The sequence below is a fragment of the Antrostomus carolinensis genome, unplaced genomic scaffold (genome assembly GCF_000700745.2).
Source record: "Antrostomus carolinensis isolate BGI_N321 unplaced genomic scaffold, ASM70074v2 scaffold3969, whole genome shotgun sequence".
Taxonomy (NCBI): Eukaryota; Metazoa; Chordata; class Aves; order Caprimulgiformes; family Caprimulgidae; genus Antrostomus; species Antrostomus carolinensis.
Genome location: NW_010336332.1, coordinates 8,343 through 24,282, shown reverse-complemented (window position 1 = coordinate 24,282; position 15,940 = coordinate 8,343). Strand labels below are relative to the sequence as shown.

General features: G+C 36.6%; 1 protein-coding gene across 1 annotated transcript in view; it reads right to left on the bottom strand.

Annotated features, from left to right (window-relative positions):
* CRISPLD1 (cysteine rich secretory protein LCCL domain containing 1) overlaps nucleotides 1-15,483 on the bottom strand; it is a 20,518-nt gene extending 5,035 nt beyond the window's left edge. Inside the window, exons 1-10 of the mRNA XM_029086687.1 lie at nucleotides 15,374-15,483; nucleotides 13,748-13,863; nucleotides 13,047-13,147; nucleotides 11,181-11,360; nucleotides 11,028-11,088; nucleotides 10,837-10,903; nucleotides 10,072-10,202; nucleotides 7,005-7,048; nucleotides 6,840-6,912; nucleotides 4,602-4,677 (exon numbers count right to left, since the gene is read on the bottom strand). Of these exons, the coding sequence (XP_028942520.1) occupies nucleotides 4,602-4,677; nucleotides 6,840-6,912; nucleotides 7,005-7,048; nucleotides 10,072-10,202; nucleotides 10,837-10,903; nucleotides 11,028-11,088; nucleotides 11,181-11,360; nucleotides 13,047-13,147; nucleotides 13,748-13,809 (795 nt within the window). The 5' untranslated portion in view covers nucleotides 13,810-13,863; nucleotides 15,374-15,483. The remainder of the gene's footprint in view (nucleotides 1-4,601; nucleotides 4,678-6,839; nucleotides 6,913-7,004; nucleotides 7,049-10,071; nucleotides 10,203-10,836; nucleotides 10,904-11,027; nucleotides 11,089-11,180; nucleotides 11,361-13,046; nucleotides 13,148-13,747; nucleotides 13,864-15,373) is intronic.
* Nucleotides 15,484-15,940: the final 457 nt, after the last annotated feature.

The window sequence follows — 15,940 nt, the reverse complement described above, 5'->3', positions numbered from 1 at the left end:
GGGCGGGGGGGGAGGGGGATAGAGCGGGCTGTGTTTGGCTGCAAGCTGCAAGCAAAAGGGTGAATCCACCCAAACCACCACAGTAGTGCTAGGCTAATGCATAACATTTTAAAGCTAAAGGCAAGACACTTGTATAGGATATGTGAAAAAGGAGAGGTCAGAAGAATCACACAGAATCACATAATGGCTCAGGTTGGAAGGGACCTCTGAAGGTCATCTAGTCCAACCACCCTGCTCAAGCAGAGACTCGTAGAGCACATGAACCAGGATTTTGTCCAGAAGATTTCTGAATATCTCCAGGGAAGGAGATTCCGCAACTTCTCTGAAATTTATGCCCATTGCCTCTCATCCTATTATTGGGTGCCAATAGGTGCTCAATGAGAAGAGTCTGGCCCCTTCCTCTAGACACTCTCCCTTTAGATATTTATTAACATTCATCAGATCCCCAGTCGTCTTTTCTCCAGGCTGAACAGGCCCAGTTCCCTCAGCCTTTCCTCACATGAAAAATGCTCCAGTCCTTTAATCATCTTAGTCACCCTTCACTGGACGCTCTCCAGGAGTTCCATGTCCTTCCTGTACTGGGGAGCCCAGAACTGGATACAATACTTCAGGTGGGTCCTCACCAGGGCTGAGTAGATGGGGAGGAGAACCTCCCTCAACCTGCTGGCAACACTATTCCTAATACAACCCAGGATACCATGAGCCTTCCTGGCCACAAGAGCACCCTGCTGGCTCATATTTAACTTGTCCACCAGGACTCCAAGGTCCTTCTCAGCAGGGCTGCTTTCCAGATGAGACTGGAGAACAAATGTACATACTTTTAAAATATATGAACAATCAAAAGGGTATAAATTCATAATTATGAACTAGCTGATAAGAATACAGATTAATATAGTATATCATAGTATATTACAGTAAATTATAGCATATAGTTTTATCAATATATATAGAATATAATTGTTTGAGAAAGTATTATCTGCTTTGAGCTTTCAAGAACTTCTCATTGGCTTTGGAATTTTCATAGAATCATAGGATGGTTTGGGCTGGAAGGGACTTGAAAGATCATGATGATCTTTAGATGATCTTTAAGGTCCCTTCCAACCCTTACCATTCTATGATTCTATGATCATCAAGTTCCAATCCCCCTGCCATCAGCAGGGACACCTTCCTCAAAGCCTCACCCAGCCTGGCCTTGAACACTCCCAGGGAGGGGGCATCCACAACTTCTCTGGGCAACCTGTTCCAGTGTCTCACCACCCTCACAGTAAAGAATTTCTTCCTCATACCTCATCTGAATCTCCCCTCTTCCAGTTGGAAGCCATTAACCCTTGTTCTATCAGTACCTGCCTTTGTAAAAAGTTCCTCCCCAGCCTTCCTCATCTAAATGGAATCAGATTCCAGTACTGATGCCCTAATATTTCCTAAACTTAATAATATTATGGCATCCTGACCACACTTCCTTGAACTGTTAAGGAGCACCTCCTGATCATTTAAGCAGAACAGGATTTCACACTTAGGTCTATCACAAATTTCAGCATATAACTGGTAAGCTGATTTTACATTAGCAGCCTTATGTCACTTTCTGGAAGTCTCCATCAGAGATTTGGGTTTTTTTCTTTAATTTTTATGAATTCATTCCAAAGGATATACACAGCAGTATTTTTAAGTTAACATAAACATTTCATACAGCATTATATGACCTTGCTTTATGGCTGTGCTGTGAACCCTCTGAAATTCATTAGCATTTAACAGATCATAGAACCTGAATACCAAGCTGCTTAATTATTTTCCTTCTTCAGCTACTCAGCAAAATACCAAATACCTACCACAGCATAGCAGTACATTGCAAAGGCATTTTAACCACAAGCAGCTCTCCCTTACCATCACAAGACTATAGAACTATTTAATAGCTTTTTTACATCATATTGTCTATTTTTTACCACAACAGAGAATTATGAATACTTTTGCACAAGTATTATGGAAACATTTCCATATATGGAAAAAATTAATATGGTCAAAGTCCTCAGATGGTATAATATTATACAACTCCATCAAATTCTTTAGATAAAAGACCTTTGTTGATCTCTAACTCCCAAAAGGAGGCTCAATTTTTTTGTAGAATTGCTCAATCAGCACCCATTATGTAGAGTCACTACTGGTAAGAGATGATCTTTGGGAAAATATTGCCTACTGTGAAAACAACAGGATAAATATAAACCTTAATCTCTATACAAATTCTTTTAAGGCAACTGGAATGTGGTTAAGAACTTCTACCATATACCCATCTAAGGTGGTCCACTAAAATAAAATTTTACCAAAAAAATGAAAGCACATGATTGGGAAAAGCCAGCACGGAGTCACCAAAGGCAAATCATGCTTGGCAAACCTGACTGCCTTCTACGACAAAGTAACCAGCTTGGTTGATGTGGGATGAGCAATGGACATTATCTATCTGGATTTCTCAAGGGCTGTTGATACAGTTCCCCACAGACTCCTCCTAGAGAAACTGGTGCGTCACGGTCTGGACAAGTAGTCTGTGCAGTGGGTGAGGAACTGGTCTCTTTTTCAAACTGGCAACCTGTCACAAGTGGGGTCTCCCAGGGATCGATACTGGACCCAATGCTGTTTTATATCTTCATAAGTGATCTGAATGACAGAATCAAGTGTACCCTGACGATACCAAACTGAGTGGGGAAGTAGACACTTTGGAAGGGAGAGCCACCCTGCAGGAAGACCTGGATAGGCTGGAAGAGTGGGGTAAGTAGAACCTTATGAAGTTCAACAAGTTCAAGTGTAAGGTCTTGCACCTGGGAAAACATAATCCAGGAGTGCAGCACAGACTGGGATCTACCTAGCTGGGTAGCAGCTCAGTAGAAAGGGACCTGGGGTTGCTGGTGGACAACAAGCTCAATATGAACAGTGTGCTGCTGCAGCAAAAATGCCAACATGATGCTGGATTGCATCAACAAGGGCATCACCAGCAAAAGAAGTCATTATACCACTCAGCGCTTGTCAGGCCACACCTGGACCACTGTCTTCAGTTTTGGTCGCCACTATACAAAAAAGATGTGGACAGGCTGGAGAGCCACAAAGAACAATGGAAAGGAATAGACATCTCTATTCATCTCATACTGAGGTAGCCACTCTGAAAAGGTCAATGAATTCAGCTCTGCAGATGCCTACTTATCTCCTTTACCACTACACTACATGTACTACAAACTACTATAAACATAAACTAGAATAGCATCTTCAGTGCAGCATCTGAAGTTGATATAAAGACTCTCATCCCTGTTCCTTACCTGTATTTATGTCCATTTTTTCCTAAGAGCAGTATGGCTGCACACATTTCTATACAATGGAGATTAATAATGAGATAGTACATCTAAACTAATTTTAAAGCATAAGTCTGTAATACTAAATAAAGTCACCTGGGACTGCTCCAACCAAAGCAAATAGATATTCTGAAATTTTCTCCTGTGTAAGTTAGACAGAAATCGGTCTTTTTTCTCCTACAACAAAGTCTATTCTAACTCACTGGGGAATGTTGGCTGTAGACTGATTGCAATCACAGAATTGAAAGAAAATAGTCTTCCACAAAAGGACTTTCATTGAATCCATTTTCACTGCCCCTCTTATACACATTAAGGACCCAGTTCTACATGCACAAATCAATTTAATTCATTAACTGAAAGTACTTCTCACACATGTAACACTACTTATGGACAAGAGCGTTTTCAGGACAAGTTACACAGGTAATCTAATAGACATTAGTTAGTTTCAAAATAATGATGAATAAATATTTGCATACTATTTTCACATATTTCAAAATGCTGGAAAGTAGTCAGAATCATCATCTGACCCAGCTTATTGCCATAATATTCCTTATGATAGCTAAAAGACAGCTAAAACATACAGTTTACTGGCAAAAATGTGAACTGCTCTCTCTGCCACTACATCCTGGCTTCTCGGAAGAGATATGATAAAGGAGGGGCATAAAAAAGAACTTTCTTTTCATTCTTTTTGCTCATTTCAGAGCTAAACATGATGCAGAAAAGACATAAAAAAAAAGTTGTCTAGGAAACAAAATGAGAAAAAAATACAATATTAGTCTGTTATAATATGACAATGTGAGATATTTTACACAAATATATTAAATTCCTGCTGCAAATATTCAGCTATCTACACAGATCAGAAATATCCAAAATAATGAGACTGTGGACATTTATTTTCAGAATAATTTTTTTAGTTTAATCTGACAGAAGTTATGTTTGCATCAGGATCTAAAGAGTAAGGGTTTATAATGAGTATACACTGCCAATACTGAATAAATTAGAGGGAATTTTGACAAAAAAATGAAAATATGGGTCCAGAGACTACTGAAGTCTACACTGAGTTTTCAAATAACTTGTTGTATCTTCAGCAGTTGAGTATTATTAACTTAAACGGGAGCCTTTGAAAAAGAACTTTTGAAAAGACTGTGTAAAAAATCAGCATACGGAAGAAAACTGGGTATCTATATTATATCTTATTATCTTTAAATGATAGCTTCTCATAGGATTTTATATTTCATTATATAATGCAAGGTAAATCACTATACTTACATCAGAATAAATTCGTGTTCCAATTACACGAGCGTAGTGTGGATTTGCCTGCATACAGTTGCGAGGACAATACACCCTGAAATATCAAACATAAGCCACACACAGTTACAAGGAATGGTATCAGAGTATTACTATATCATATTTAACATTAGCATTATTGAGTATAAACCAATTTGATGATACATACATATGGGTCCATACTGATACTAAAAGGCTGTCAGTTTCCGAGGCTTTGACAATATGTTTGAAAGCATTGCTGATGCAAGTTGTGGTTCATAATAAAGTGCTTGAAACCACACTTCAACAGGTCTGGTTTTCTTCCCTTTGGATAAGCAGACGATGTTCTTGTTCAACATATGTGAGGCCAGTAGAAAAGCCAGCGAGAAGAGAGATTGTTCACTCACAATATTATCTGTTTCTATAGCATCCTATACAAACTGTAGAGTTGAATACCTTCTCAGGAAAGGCAGATCTGAATGAGGACCAGCTATGATGCTGATGACCCGGTGATGAAAGCCATTTAGCAACTTATAATGAGAGTGAGCATTTGGCATTTGTGGCTAAAATGAAAAACTTTGGAAAGTAACGAGACTCCTAGCTGATTCTAGGAGATCTGAAAGCTACGGAAACAAAGACTGTCTTTATTCAACTGCATTTTGCTAACCTTTGAGAAAAACTCTTCCTGTGATTCATGCCTGCTATAGCTCCAAAAAACACAGGAAAACCACGTGGGAAGCTAACAGTGGTATAGAAAGTGTCAAACATCTTGTTTGTTAATTGCAATATGCTACAAGGAAAAAGTGTCAGTCAGCTCTAGGTCTACTCTGAGCTGTTTCATTTAAAAAATGGGTCATGCCCTGATGGCTCTGGAGCCATCCTACACAGGGCAGCCCTTGGAAAGCATTCTTCTCCAGGATGCTAACCACACTCCAATCGGTATTTGGCATGTCACACCACTTGGGCATGCTAGAGTTACCAGATGGGTAATTCAAACAGGCTGATACAGCTAGAAAAGTTACTTTTGTCTGAAAGAAGCAAGATGTCAAGAACTACTTGATTTATGATTAGGGCATGAGAGGGAAAAATGAGGTTGTGCAATCAATGCCATAGCTGATTACCGCTTTTATCTCCTGAGACCACATTTTCAGAATTAAGAGCATGCACAGAATCTTGAATGAATCACTGCCCTCATCAAGTTCCTTGAGTTGATGCATCAGAATTAGTAAGTCATTTTTACCCTTATTTTCATTTTTAAATTTTCTTAAAGACAGATGCTATTTTTCTCTTAATGAAGCTAGTTTTACTTTTTAATAATGAAGAAAAAAAGAAAAAGATAGAAGTATGAGATTGTACCTATCCATTCCTGCATTCCACTCCTTCGCTTACTTCTCCACATCTTCCAGCTAGAAAGCCAGGAGTCATAGCCAAACACCAAACAAGTCCATGGACCCAAGTGCTACATGAAGGGATGTTTTCCTAGCAGTTCTGGCTTTGTACTTGCTTCCTGTATTGGCTGTAGGATTGCTATGAAAGTAATCCTGTGGATATCTCCAGCTTAACTTGCGGTAAATCACGCTACAGTGTATTTACCTTTGACTCATCTATGGTTTTAAGAACTGTTACTGATTTCCTTCCTCAAAATATTGCGGCATAGGCTCCTTTCAAAGAGTTAAAACATAGGCTTCAAAGAAATGGCACATATATTTAAAGCTGTTAACTGACCTGCAGACCACACCTTTCTTTAACCATAATATTTCAATTTTTTTGCAAAAATATTTGCTCATTCTATCCTCCAGAACTCCCAAACAAGCTGATAGCTTGTATGATAAATAACTGTATCATATCATTTTATTGTGTCTGTTTTACAGGCAAATACACTGAAATATAGTCTATTTTGTCCAAGGTGCATAGATATAATATTGGACTAAGAAAAAGTAAAACACGTTTTTCTTCACAGTCCTTAGTCTAACCAATGACGATTTCACTAAAATCTGCCAAGGGACCAAAGAAAGATCTTTATGGGCAACAGGAAGCCAGATTCTCATAATGAAAAAGCCTATAGATGATCTTTACCTATCTGGCCGCCTACTTAGACCAAAGACTAAAACACCAGTAAAACATTTCTGGCTTCACTTTTACAGCTACTGTTGTCACCTTTATCAATGACAACGATAGATAATCAGTAACTGACAGAAAATATGTCAGTACTTTAAATTAATAAAATTCAAAGAACTTTACCTTGGACAGTGTGAGGCTGGTTTTTGAAACGGGCACAGTTGTTCCACTGTTGTTTCACAGGTGATAGCTTGAACTGAAGAAAGGAAAACAGAAACAAATAAATGTGTGCTATTTAGAAAAAAATAACTCAAAGTAGTACTGAGTTTATATGAAATAAATGCTCACCTGTTACTTTAGAGACAGTAAAGGAGTTAGCAGACTGGTATTTTCTGAAGAAAAAATAATAGAAATAATCAGTAAATAACATTTTTCAATCATTTATTTTAGCTGGAAGAATTTATACTATGAATCTAGAAATAAACTCAAGACATTGTCCCCTATCAATTTTTATTCACCCCCTCTCCCCAGTTGTGAATGTATTTATTGCAATGACACGTTTACTTTGTACTCCCTGTAAATGTTTGAAAACCAGGAATGCATGTTAAACTCTCTCAGTAATTTAATATGCTAAGAGAATAACTGTACTAGGAATTAATTATGCAATCTATTTGTCCCTCAAATAGACTGCAACCAAAATATGTGGTTGCTCAGAAGCACCGCTCTACCAGAACAGATCACTCACTTCCCCCTAAAGGTTCATTCCTACAAACAGCTCCAACACTGAAAAGTTTCTCCTGGCAGCCTTTTTGAAAAAATTCATTAAATTACTTTTGCATCGGGTGTTTATGTTAAATTATCACTAAAAACCCAGTGTAACATGTAAAAGTCTGTTTTTCTCAGTACTTATATGGTACTCAGATGAATCTGTTTCCTGTTGTCATATCAATTGAGGTATATACATTCTGTTGTTACATTACAATTGATAAACACTTCTATGTTACTCCTCTTTATCTCTTATTTTACTCCTCTTTTAACTCACTGGATATGCCTCTGATTCTAATATTTTTCATCTGTAACAAAGAAGCTGATGATGCTTTTGGCACCTATAAAGTTATTTATTATTTAGAAAAAACCCAAGGAAATTATTCCCTATTCACCTTTAGAACAAATTGCTCTTGTGTGCTCCATAGCACTGCAATTTGTATTCAGAAACTGTTTGCTTGCATTGGTTTATTTAGTTGTACAGTCCAGCAATTTCACATTTGCTCATTTATTGGATTCCAATTTGCTTTCATGGAGTTAGCTCATACTTCTCTTGCCCTAGCATTGTCAAACACTGATGTGGGAATAGTTCACTACATTCTATTGTTGATTAGCTTGCTGAGATATTGTTAAAAATGGTGTTTTATACTATGAAAATGAAACAGTTGAAAAAACATCTGTATTGGCAATCCTGATTATAAATCAAAGGAGCTGAAGATTAGGAAATTTGCTGCATGTTGCACTGACATTCCTTTCTGTGCCTTTCTGTTTTGCAGTATGACCTAAAGCTGAGATCCACTTCATTTAATCTATTAATTGAATAGATAAGTAGTTTTTGCAAGGCTCCATCTAGAGACACTGGTGAGAGTCAGGTAGCTGCAAGGTATCCCCAGCCTTATTGACAGACCTTTTGAAGGTTGAAATTTTGGTAAATCTTCTTTATTTATCCCAGAGACTTCGATTTATAGACTTACATATGAAGTTGATGCCTGATCACAATATTTTGCAAATTCACTCGAAATGGTTATGTCCTAAATACTATAGGAAACTAATGAAGAATTACGTCACCATGCACGCACATACTTCCAGGGGTTTCCTGAAATATTCTTGTAGATTGGAAGGTATAGATTCAGTCCTTTAACAGTCTTTTGTCTATAAGGCATCTAATTTTTTTTACAACATTTGAATCACAAAACCGAAAACAAAACAGCCATTACTGTTCAGCAACGATACGATTACCCACACTCACAGCAAACAAAACCAAGTGTTAATACCTCACTCTGAGTTCCAATTCTCAGAAGTTAGGTGCTGAACACACTCTGTAGACTGGACACTCATGCAGTTTTGTCTCAGATGGCATAGAAATACAGAGATTTTAAGCAAAGAGAAATCAACTCCTCCTAGTTTGAAGATTCTACTGTTTAGCTACTTCTACATTTGTAAGAAAGCTGGCTCCTAATATGTTAGTATTGATAGAATCAAGATTTACTTCTCTCTCTGTCTCAAAGCATTTAAAAAAGAGAGATATTTGTCTGTATCTTCATTTTTAGGCAGGGGTAACTTAAACTGCAGTCAGATGGTCTGATGACCCAAAGAAACAAATTGATCTCAATGCCTTAAGTGCTACCCAGGTAGTCCAAATTATAGGCCGCTGAATTTAGTCTACCTGGTCAGTGTTTCTCTCTATCCTGGATTAGGTAAATCTGTTGAAAAGAGAAATTATGAAAGGTGTCATAGCATGTGGCATTTGTTTGCGCAGCACAGAGTGAGAGCACAGCCTCTAAAGATTACCTTTTTCCTTACCCTCGGGTTCACACCTTAGCCAAATATATCACTGAGCAAAACTCTGTTTTCAGTTTGATATTACTCATATATTAACTGTTACACACTTACTACTATTACACATATACTAACTATAGACAGAAAAAAAGACAGCAGTGTACATCTCTGCAGAATACATTAAGATATAGTGAAGTTTAATTTGCAAATAGTAATAATACCTTAGATTCAAATAAACTAAAATCAATGTCGTCCTATCATTGAATAATTACGTATGGAAACAGTCAAGTATTCTCCACTTTTACACACTGTTTTTCTGTTTTTTCTTTCAGCAAGTTAACAAGTACCTGGACTTGTTTTCACATATCAGTCTTAGGGCAAACACCTGAGCAGTGTAGTACACCTCCAAATGATGCTTCTACAGTAAAGAGATATTATTCCATCACCAGCCAATGCAGAAATTGTGAAAAATACTGGTGCAAAATATAATATGTAAATTGTGGGATTGTGATGAAACTATCAAACATAAAGGAAGAGGTGCATTTTCTACTTGGTTCATATTGTTCATATGCACAGTACAAGAAAGTTACTTCCAAACAAACTTGAAAGATTATTGACTTGCTAGCTGTCATAGATGACTGTGTCCATGGGTCAACCCTAGAAACATTACCAGCTTTGTCCAAAACATGTAAAACTATGTAGTTTAGTGCCAGTCTGTACTATTTTTCTATAATAATTATTTACACTTACAAATGAATTAACTGAATACTCCAAATACTGAGATGATTTAACTACTCACTTACTGCCCTAGTGATTATTTTGTATGAAATAAAGAGGTGAAAAACTTCCCATAAGTTTTAAGAAAACTTACCCAATTGACTGAATGCCATTTCTATAAGACTTGATAAAGTAGTTTTTCCTTCCTTGCCTAGTGACATCAACCCAACCACCTTCATTGTCTAGAATGCCATAATGTATGGCAGCTTTACAAATACTGGATTGCTGAAAAACAGAGCAGGAAAAGCAGTTCCATGTCAGATAAAGCCACTATTTCACACTGTAATTTATTTGTGAAAAAATCAGGTTTTAATTACAACATGTCATAAAAAATTTGGTAGATAGTCTATTAGTCTGATGTTGTCTATATAGGTATTATTTAAAATGAAGAAAACACTGCTTTGCCTTACTGGGAGACAAACTATACTTGCAGTATACTTGTTCACACTAGCTGTTATTTCATATACTGTTTTTCAGTTTGACAGAGTAAATGATACATTTTCAGCTAGTATTAAGGTTATGCAAGTAGGCCTGCTTTGCTGAAACAATTCATATGAGTGTACCCACAAACTGCTGTATTTCTCCTTAAGTCACACCTTCACATCTTTACACCCAAATATGTGGACACAAAAATACTACTTCATAAGAAGTATGAAGTGCATTCAGACAGTACATGCAGAATAGCAGATGCAAACTTATATTATCTGATGCTATCTTAAACATTTGATATATACTTTTATTTTCAGTTAATATTAATTTCTTCAAAATCCATTCTTAATATGATTTTAACTAGTATTCCAACAGAAAAGACATTTCATTAAACAATCTACTGGTAAAAATCTAATCTTAAAATGTTTACCATTTCATAATGTACACTTCCAATAACTTTGGCTTTGCTATCCAAACAGCCAGCAGGACATTCATACCTAAGAAAATGAAACATAACTTGTCTTAAATCCTGGGATTACAAAAACGGAAAATATTCCAGCTCACACACAAATATAGCCTTTTATAATAATCTCAGAATGACAACTGTAAAATTTACCATACCTATTGCAAGTTGTTCCTTTGCACTGATCTCTTAGCCTTACTTCACATGAAACAATCTGAGCTAAAACAAGCAAAAAGCAATTTCATTGCAATGAATTTGATACTATATAATTCAAATTTGTTGACCACTTGCAAATCAGGTAAATTCCTTACACATTTGCTGTGTGCTTATTACTTCATTTTTCTCACTGTCATCACTGCCTGTGGAGCCTGATGGTGAATGAGTTCTTGGCCGGCTTTGCACTGCTGCATCCTGGGCTTTGGATCGCTGCCGTTCAATCTCATTGGTTTCCTCTTCTGGTTCGTGAGGAGAATAAGGCCTTTCTGAATCCTCTGTTTCAGAAAACAAGCAAAAAATAATATCTCAGGCAAAAACAAAAAACAAAACCCAAAACAGTGGAATGTAAATCCCTTACCGTATTTTGGTAACATGGCTTTGTTCTCGCAAAACAGTGGATGAATACAAGCAAGAAAGCAAGGAAAACTTCTCACTGCTTCATAAGATGAAGATCTCAAGCTTAATAATACATATCAAGTATCTTTCTGATGCTTAGAAAAGGTAGAATTTTCCAGAACAGGCAGCACAACTGAGGTATGAAAGTGCTTTTAACACTCCTGTTTTAGTACCTTCTTTATGCCATCAGAAAACCAACAGAACAAAGTTGACATTTCTCTTGTAAACTGGAAGAGTTTTAGTAAGTTCGTATGTAACTTGTAATTAAAGATGATTTCATAAGAACATACACCTGAAAATGAGGTCTATTCACACATAAGGAAAATAATTTTGAAATACTCATCTACTTTTTTTACTTAAGTAAGAACCATAAAGAATGTATTTGGGTATACTGGTGCAGTTTTTATGGTCCCTATCATAGAATTATAGAATCACAGAATCATTTTGGTTGGAAACTTTAATACCATCAAGCCGAACTGTTAACCTAGCACTGCCAAGTCCACCACTACACCATGTCCCTGAGCACCACATCTACACATCTTTTAAATACTTCCAAGGATGATGACTCAACAACAGAATCCCAGAATCACAGAATTGCCTAGATTGGAAAAGACTTTTAAGATCATCAAGTCCAATCATTAACCTCACACTAACAAGCCCTCAACTAAACCATGCACTATGCACTAAGCACTATGTCTATATGACTCAAATACCTCCAGGGATGGGGACTCCACCACTGCCCTGGGCAACCCATTCCCATGCCTGATAACCCTTTCAATAAAGAAATTCTTCCTAATATCCAATCTAAACTTCCCTTGGTGCAACTTGAGGCCATTTCCTCTTGTCCTATCGCTTGTCCTATCTCATCCACTCCTCATAAGACTTGTACTCTAGACCCTTCACCAGCTTTGTTGCCTTTCTCTGGACACACAAACTTCCCTGGGCAGCCTGTTCCAATGCTTGACAACCTATATGAATAGATTAATATCTTTCAAAAGTTACTAAAAAAAATTGCTAAATTACTTCTACACAGAGTAAACCAAAAATAAATAGCAGCCTCATAATATGCTGTGTTTCAACACTACAAAACATGAATAGCATTATAAAAATTGTAAGAAGTTAATAACCACCCTAGCTGACATTTTTTAATTACTAATGTCTTGTCTTGTTCTTGATTTTTCTTACAGCAATGAACATGGCTATGTCACTGAGATAACACGTTTCCCTGTAAACAGATCTTTGCATAGGCTTCCACTATAATTACAGAAAGGCATACAACTAGCACACAGCAACAGTCTACACCTTTGAATACTAAAAGCCCTCAATCAGCACTTAAAATCAGCAGGAGTTCAGTACATTCCACTCCCTCTGGTGAGGCCTGGCTCCACCCACGTATGTTAAGTACATGATCTCATTCATCCTAGTAAAGTAGGCCCCTACCAAGTCTTTGGGCACATCCATAATATATTCTATTCCACTATGTTAAAGTATAATCAGGAAAAAAAGCAAAAGCAAGATTACATTTCTCTGCCCATTTACAGTTGCGCTGTTGAAATAGTACATACCTCTGTAACAAAGATTTTCTCTGCAACCTCCTCCAAAACTAGGGGGACATGCAGAACAAGGGCGTCCAGGTTTATAAGGTGCATGACCCCACCAGTTACCCCTTTACACACACAAAAAAAAAAAATTAGTAACGCCTTAATAAATGAACATTTTAACATTAGACAGCATTTAATGTGTGGACACATAAACGATGAGAAACAGCAAACACTTAGACTGTAACATTGTTTCAATATACCAAATGTACAGGAAGTAACTGAAAAGTTCATGAAGAAAAAATTGAAGTACTGCTGTAAACTGCTGTAAGATCATTTTAGATTGGCACAGCACTGTAAAACTAAACTTCTCAATTACATGAGAACAGGCTCCAGTCTCCGAAATGGAATATTCTACAGAATTTCATCTTAACCATAGGCTTCATGTTACAGATTCATTAAAAGTCAAAATGGGGAGATATATTTATTTTTCAGACAAATACCAATAAAGATCTCTGATGCTGCATGCTAAAACACAGGTCAGAAAACTCAAGCTCTAGAAAATCACAAGAGCATTTGTGCAGCCAAAGGCTGCCTTGGGAACAATGCACTACTTTGTAGTAGTACAAAAAACAGAAAAAACTAGACTATTTTCTTTCAGATCATTTCCTGGATTATTATAAAGTATCTTGCCCACTCAAGATATTATTGGGTGTCAGCCTACTTACTTAGGAGAATAATTGCATACAAGATAGACTGCTTTTGGCCAAATCTGTCCCCAGATGTTCATGTTATGACACAAATTAATTGCACAACCAATTCTGCTACTTGTAGCCCAAACAACCTATGGAAAAGGGAAGAGAAAGACATGTGAAAACCAAAGCTGATTAACATAAAATCAAAACTGTATCCAAACTTCAAAGTATAAAACTCAAATCACAAAACTGATGTTATACTCCCCTCTGTTATAAACAGGTTCAAGTGACCTAATTACAACTGTCAAAAAGTCATTTCATTATAGCCTTATTGGAAAGAAAAGCTTTACCTTGACACAGAAGATATGGTTCTGATTTTATATAAATGCTTTAAATATGTATTTAAAATTGTAGCAAAATATTTACAAAACATTATCTGAAAAACTGATTCTTGGAACTACAATTAATAGATAAGTTAAGTTCCTGTGCCCTGGAGTTCTCAGCACAACCTAAGGAGCCAGAGGGGTTTAAACTGGTTAGATTGAGAGAACAGATTATTTGTCAGCAGTGAAAGGAGGTAATATAAACAACAAAATGATTCACAAAAAAACTCATACACCGAAAAGACTCAAGACATGGATTTTAAATTAATATGCTTTCATGTCACTGCAATCTAAGGTGGCTGTGCTCCTTTGTTCATCTGTTGAAATAATTTTCATTTAAGATCTCAATCTGAATGACAAAGGCTGGAACATTCAAATTAGACAAATATGGCAAGTGCTAAACTTGTATTAATTCAAGACAAGTCACCTGTGTAGTTCCAAAACGATTTAGGAGTTGAAAGAGAGAGGTACTGTGAAGAATTAGTACCACAAAGAACTAAATATATGTATTTTAGATCTTGCATGTAATGGGTAAGTGTAATTATAGGCATTTTTTACAGAAATGGCAAATAAGAACATGGAGGTAATTATGTCTTAAAATTAGATACAATTGTAAATTGTGCTAGTAAACAAACAAAATAAATGTTTTAAAATTAATCATTTTGACGTTTTCTGATATTGTATTTAATATTGTAGGTGGATTTTAGTATAATCTGAGGATCATGTATTTCTTGTTCACTGAAAACATGACTTATTCCCCTCTGGAAAAAATCAGGCTAGATACACAGATTTCAGAAATACCAAATAAATTAGTTCTTATGCAATTTCAAAATCTTGCTGAGAATAACGCAACACGTTACAAACTATTGTTTGATCTGAAGAATTCACCTAAGAAAACTTTTTTTTTTTTTTAAATGTGCTGTTTCTTCAGCATATTACAGAAAGGACTACCATCATACCAGTACAGTAACTAGATTATGCAAAGTGCACTGAGCAGTAACGCTTAGTACTAGGTTTTGTGAGCTTTTTCCTTAATCCTGTTAAGGAAGTAATATTTATGATGATGAAATCTAAAGATTTGTATGACAAGCCTACTTTATGTCACCAATACCCAGTGCTTGTAACTATAAAGCCTAAAAACAACAAGCCCCTTTTGTGCTTTAGTGCTATGGTGTATACTGCAAGATTGGTATGTTCCATGTGCCATACAGAAACCTAACTGGAGGTCTCGACCGCTCTTTTCCACAGCTAACAAAAACCAAACCCACCTACATACCTGTGTGTAATGTGTACAAACAGGACCAGCACATTTGTAAGGACAATATGGGTTGCATTCATGAGGATGGGGATAAGTGAAATCTCTCACTTCATCATACCATGCTTGGACATGAAATGTTGGAGGTCTGTACCTGTGAAAGCCAGTAGTAGTCTATTAGATCATTGAAAGTTGTAGCTTCTGTCATTCTACCTTTAAACAAATTTTGTTAGATTCAAAACAAAAAAAAACATATATAGTATAAAACAGTATCTTAAACTACCTTCCCCAGTGTGCCCCCAGATTCTGCCCAATTGATGGAAGAAGGCTTGCAGGCCCGTGCTCCCATAGACAGGTTTCAGCCCATGACTCCGCAGATCTCTCCAGTTCTGTGTCCCACGTCTGAAATTTAAAAGGAAAAAGGGTACAACTTCTTAGAAAAACTTGGTGGGTATCTCTTATTTAAAAAAAAAAAAAAAAAAGTGGATTGTGGATTGTCCATTTTTAAAGCTTCTGTTACTGGGGCAGAAGACTGAAGAAAAAAGTGAGACTTGACAGTTGTATGCCCCATTTGTGTTACATAAGAAA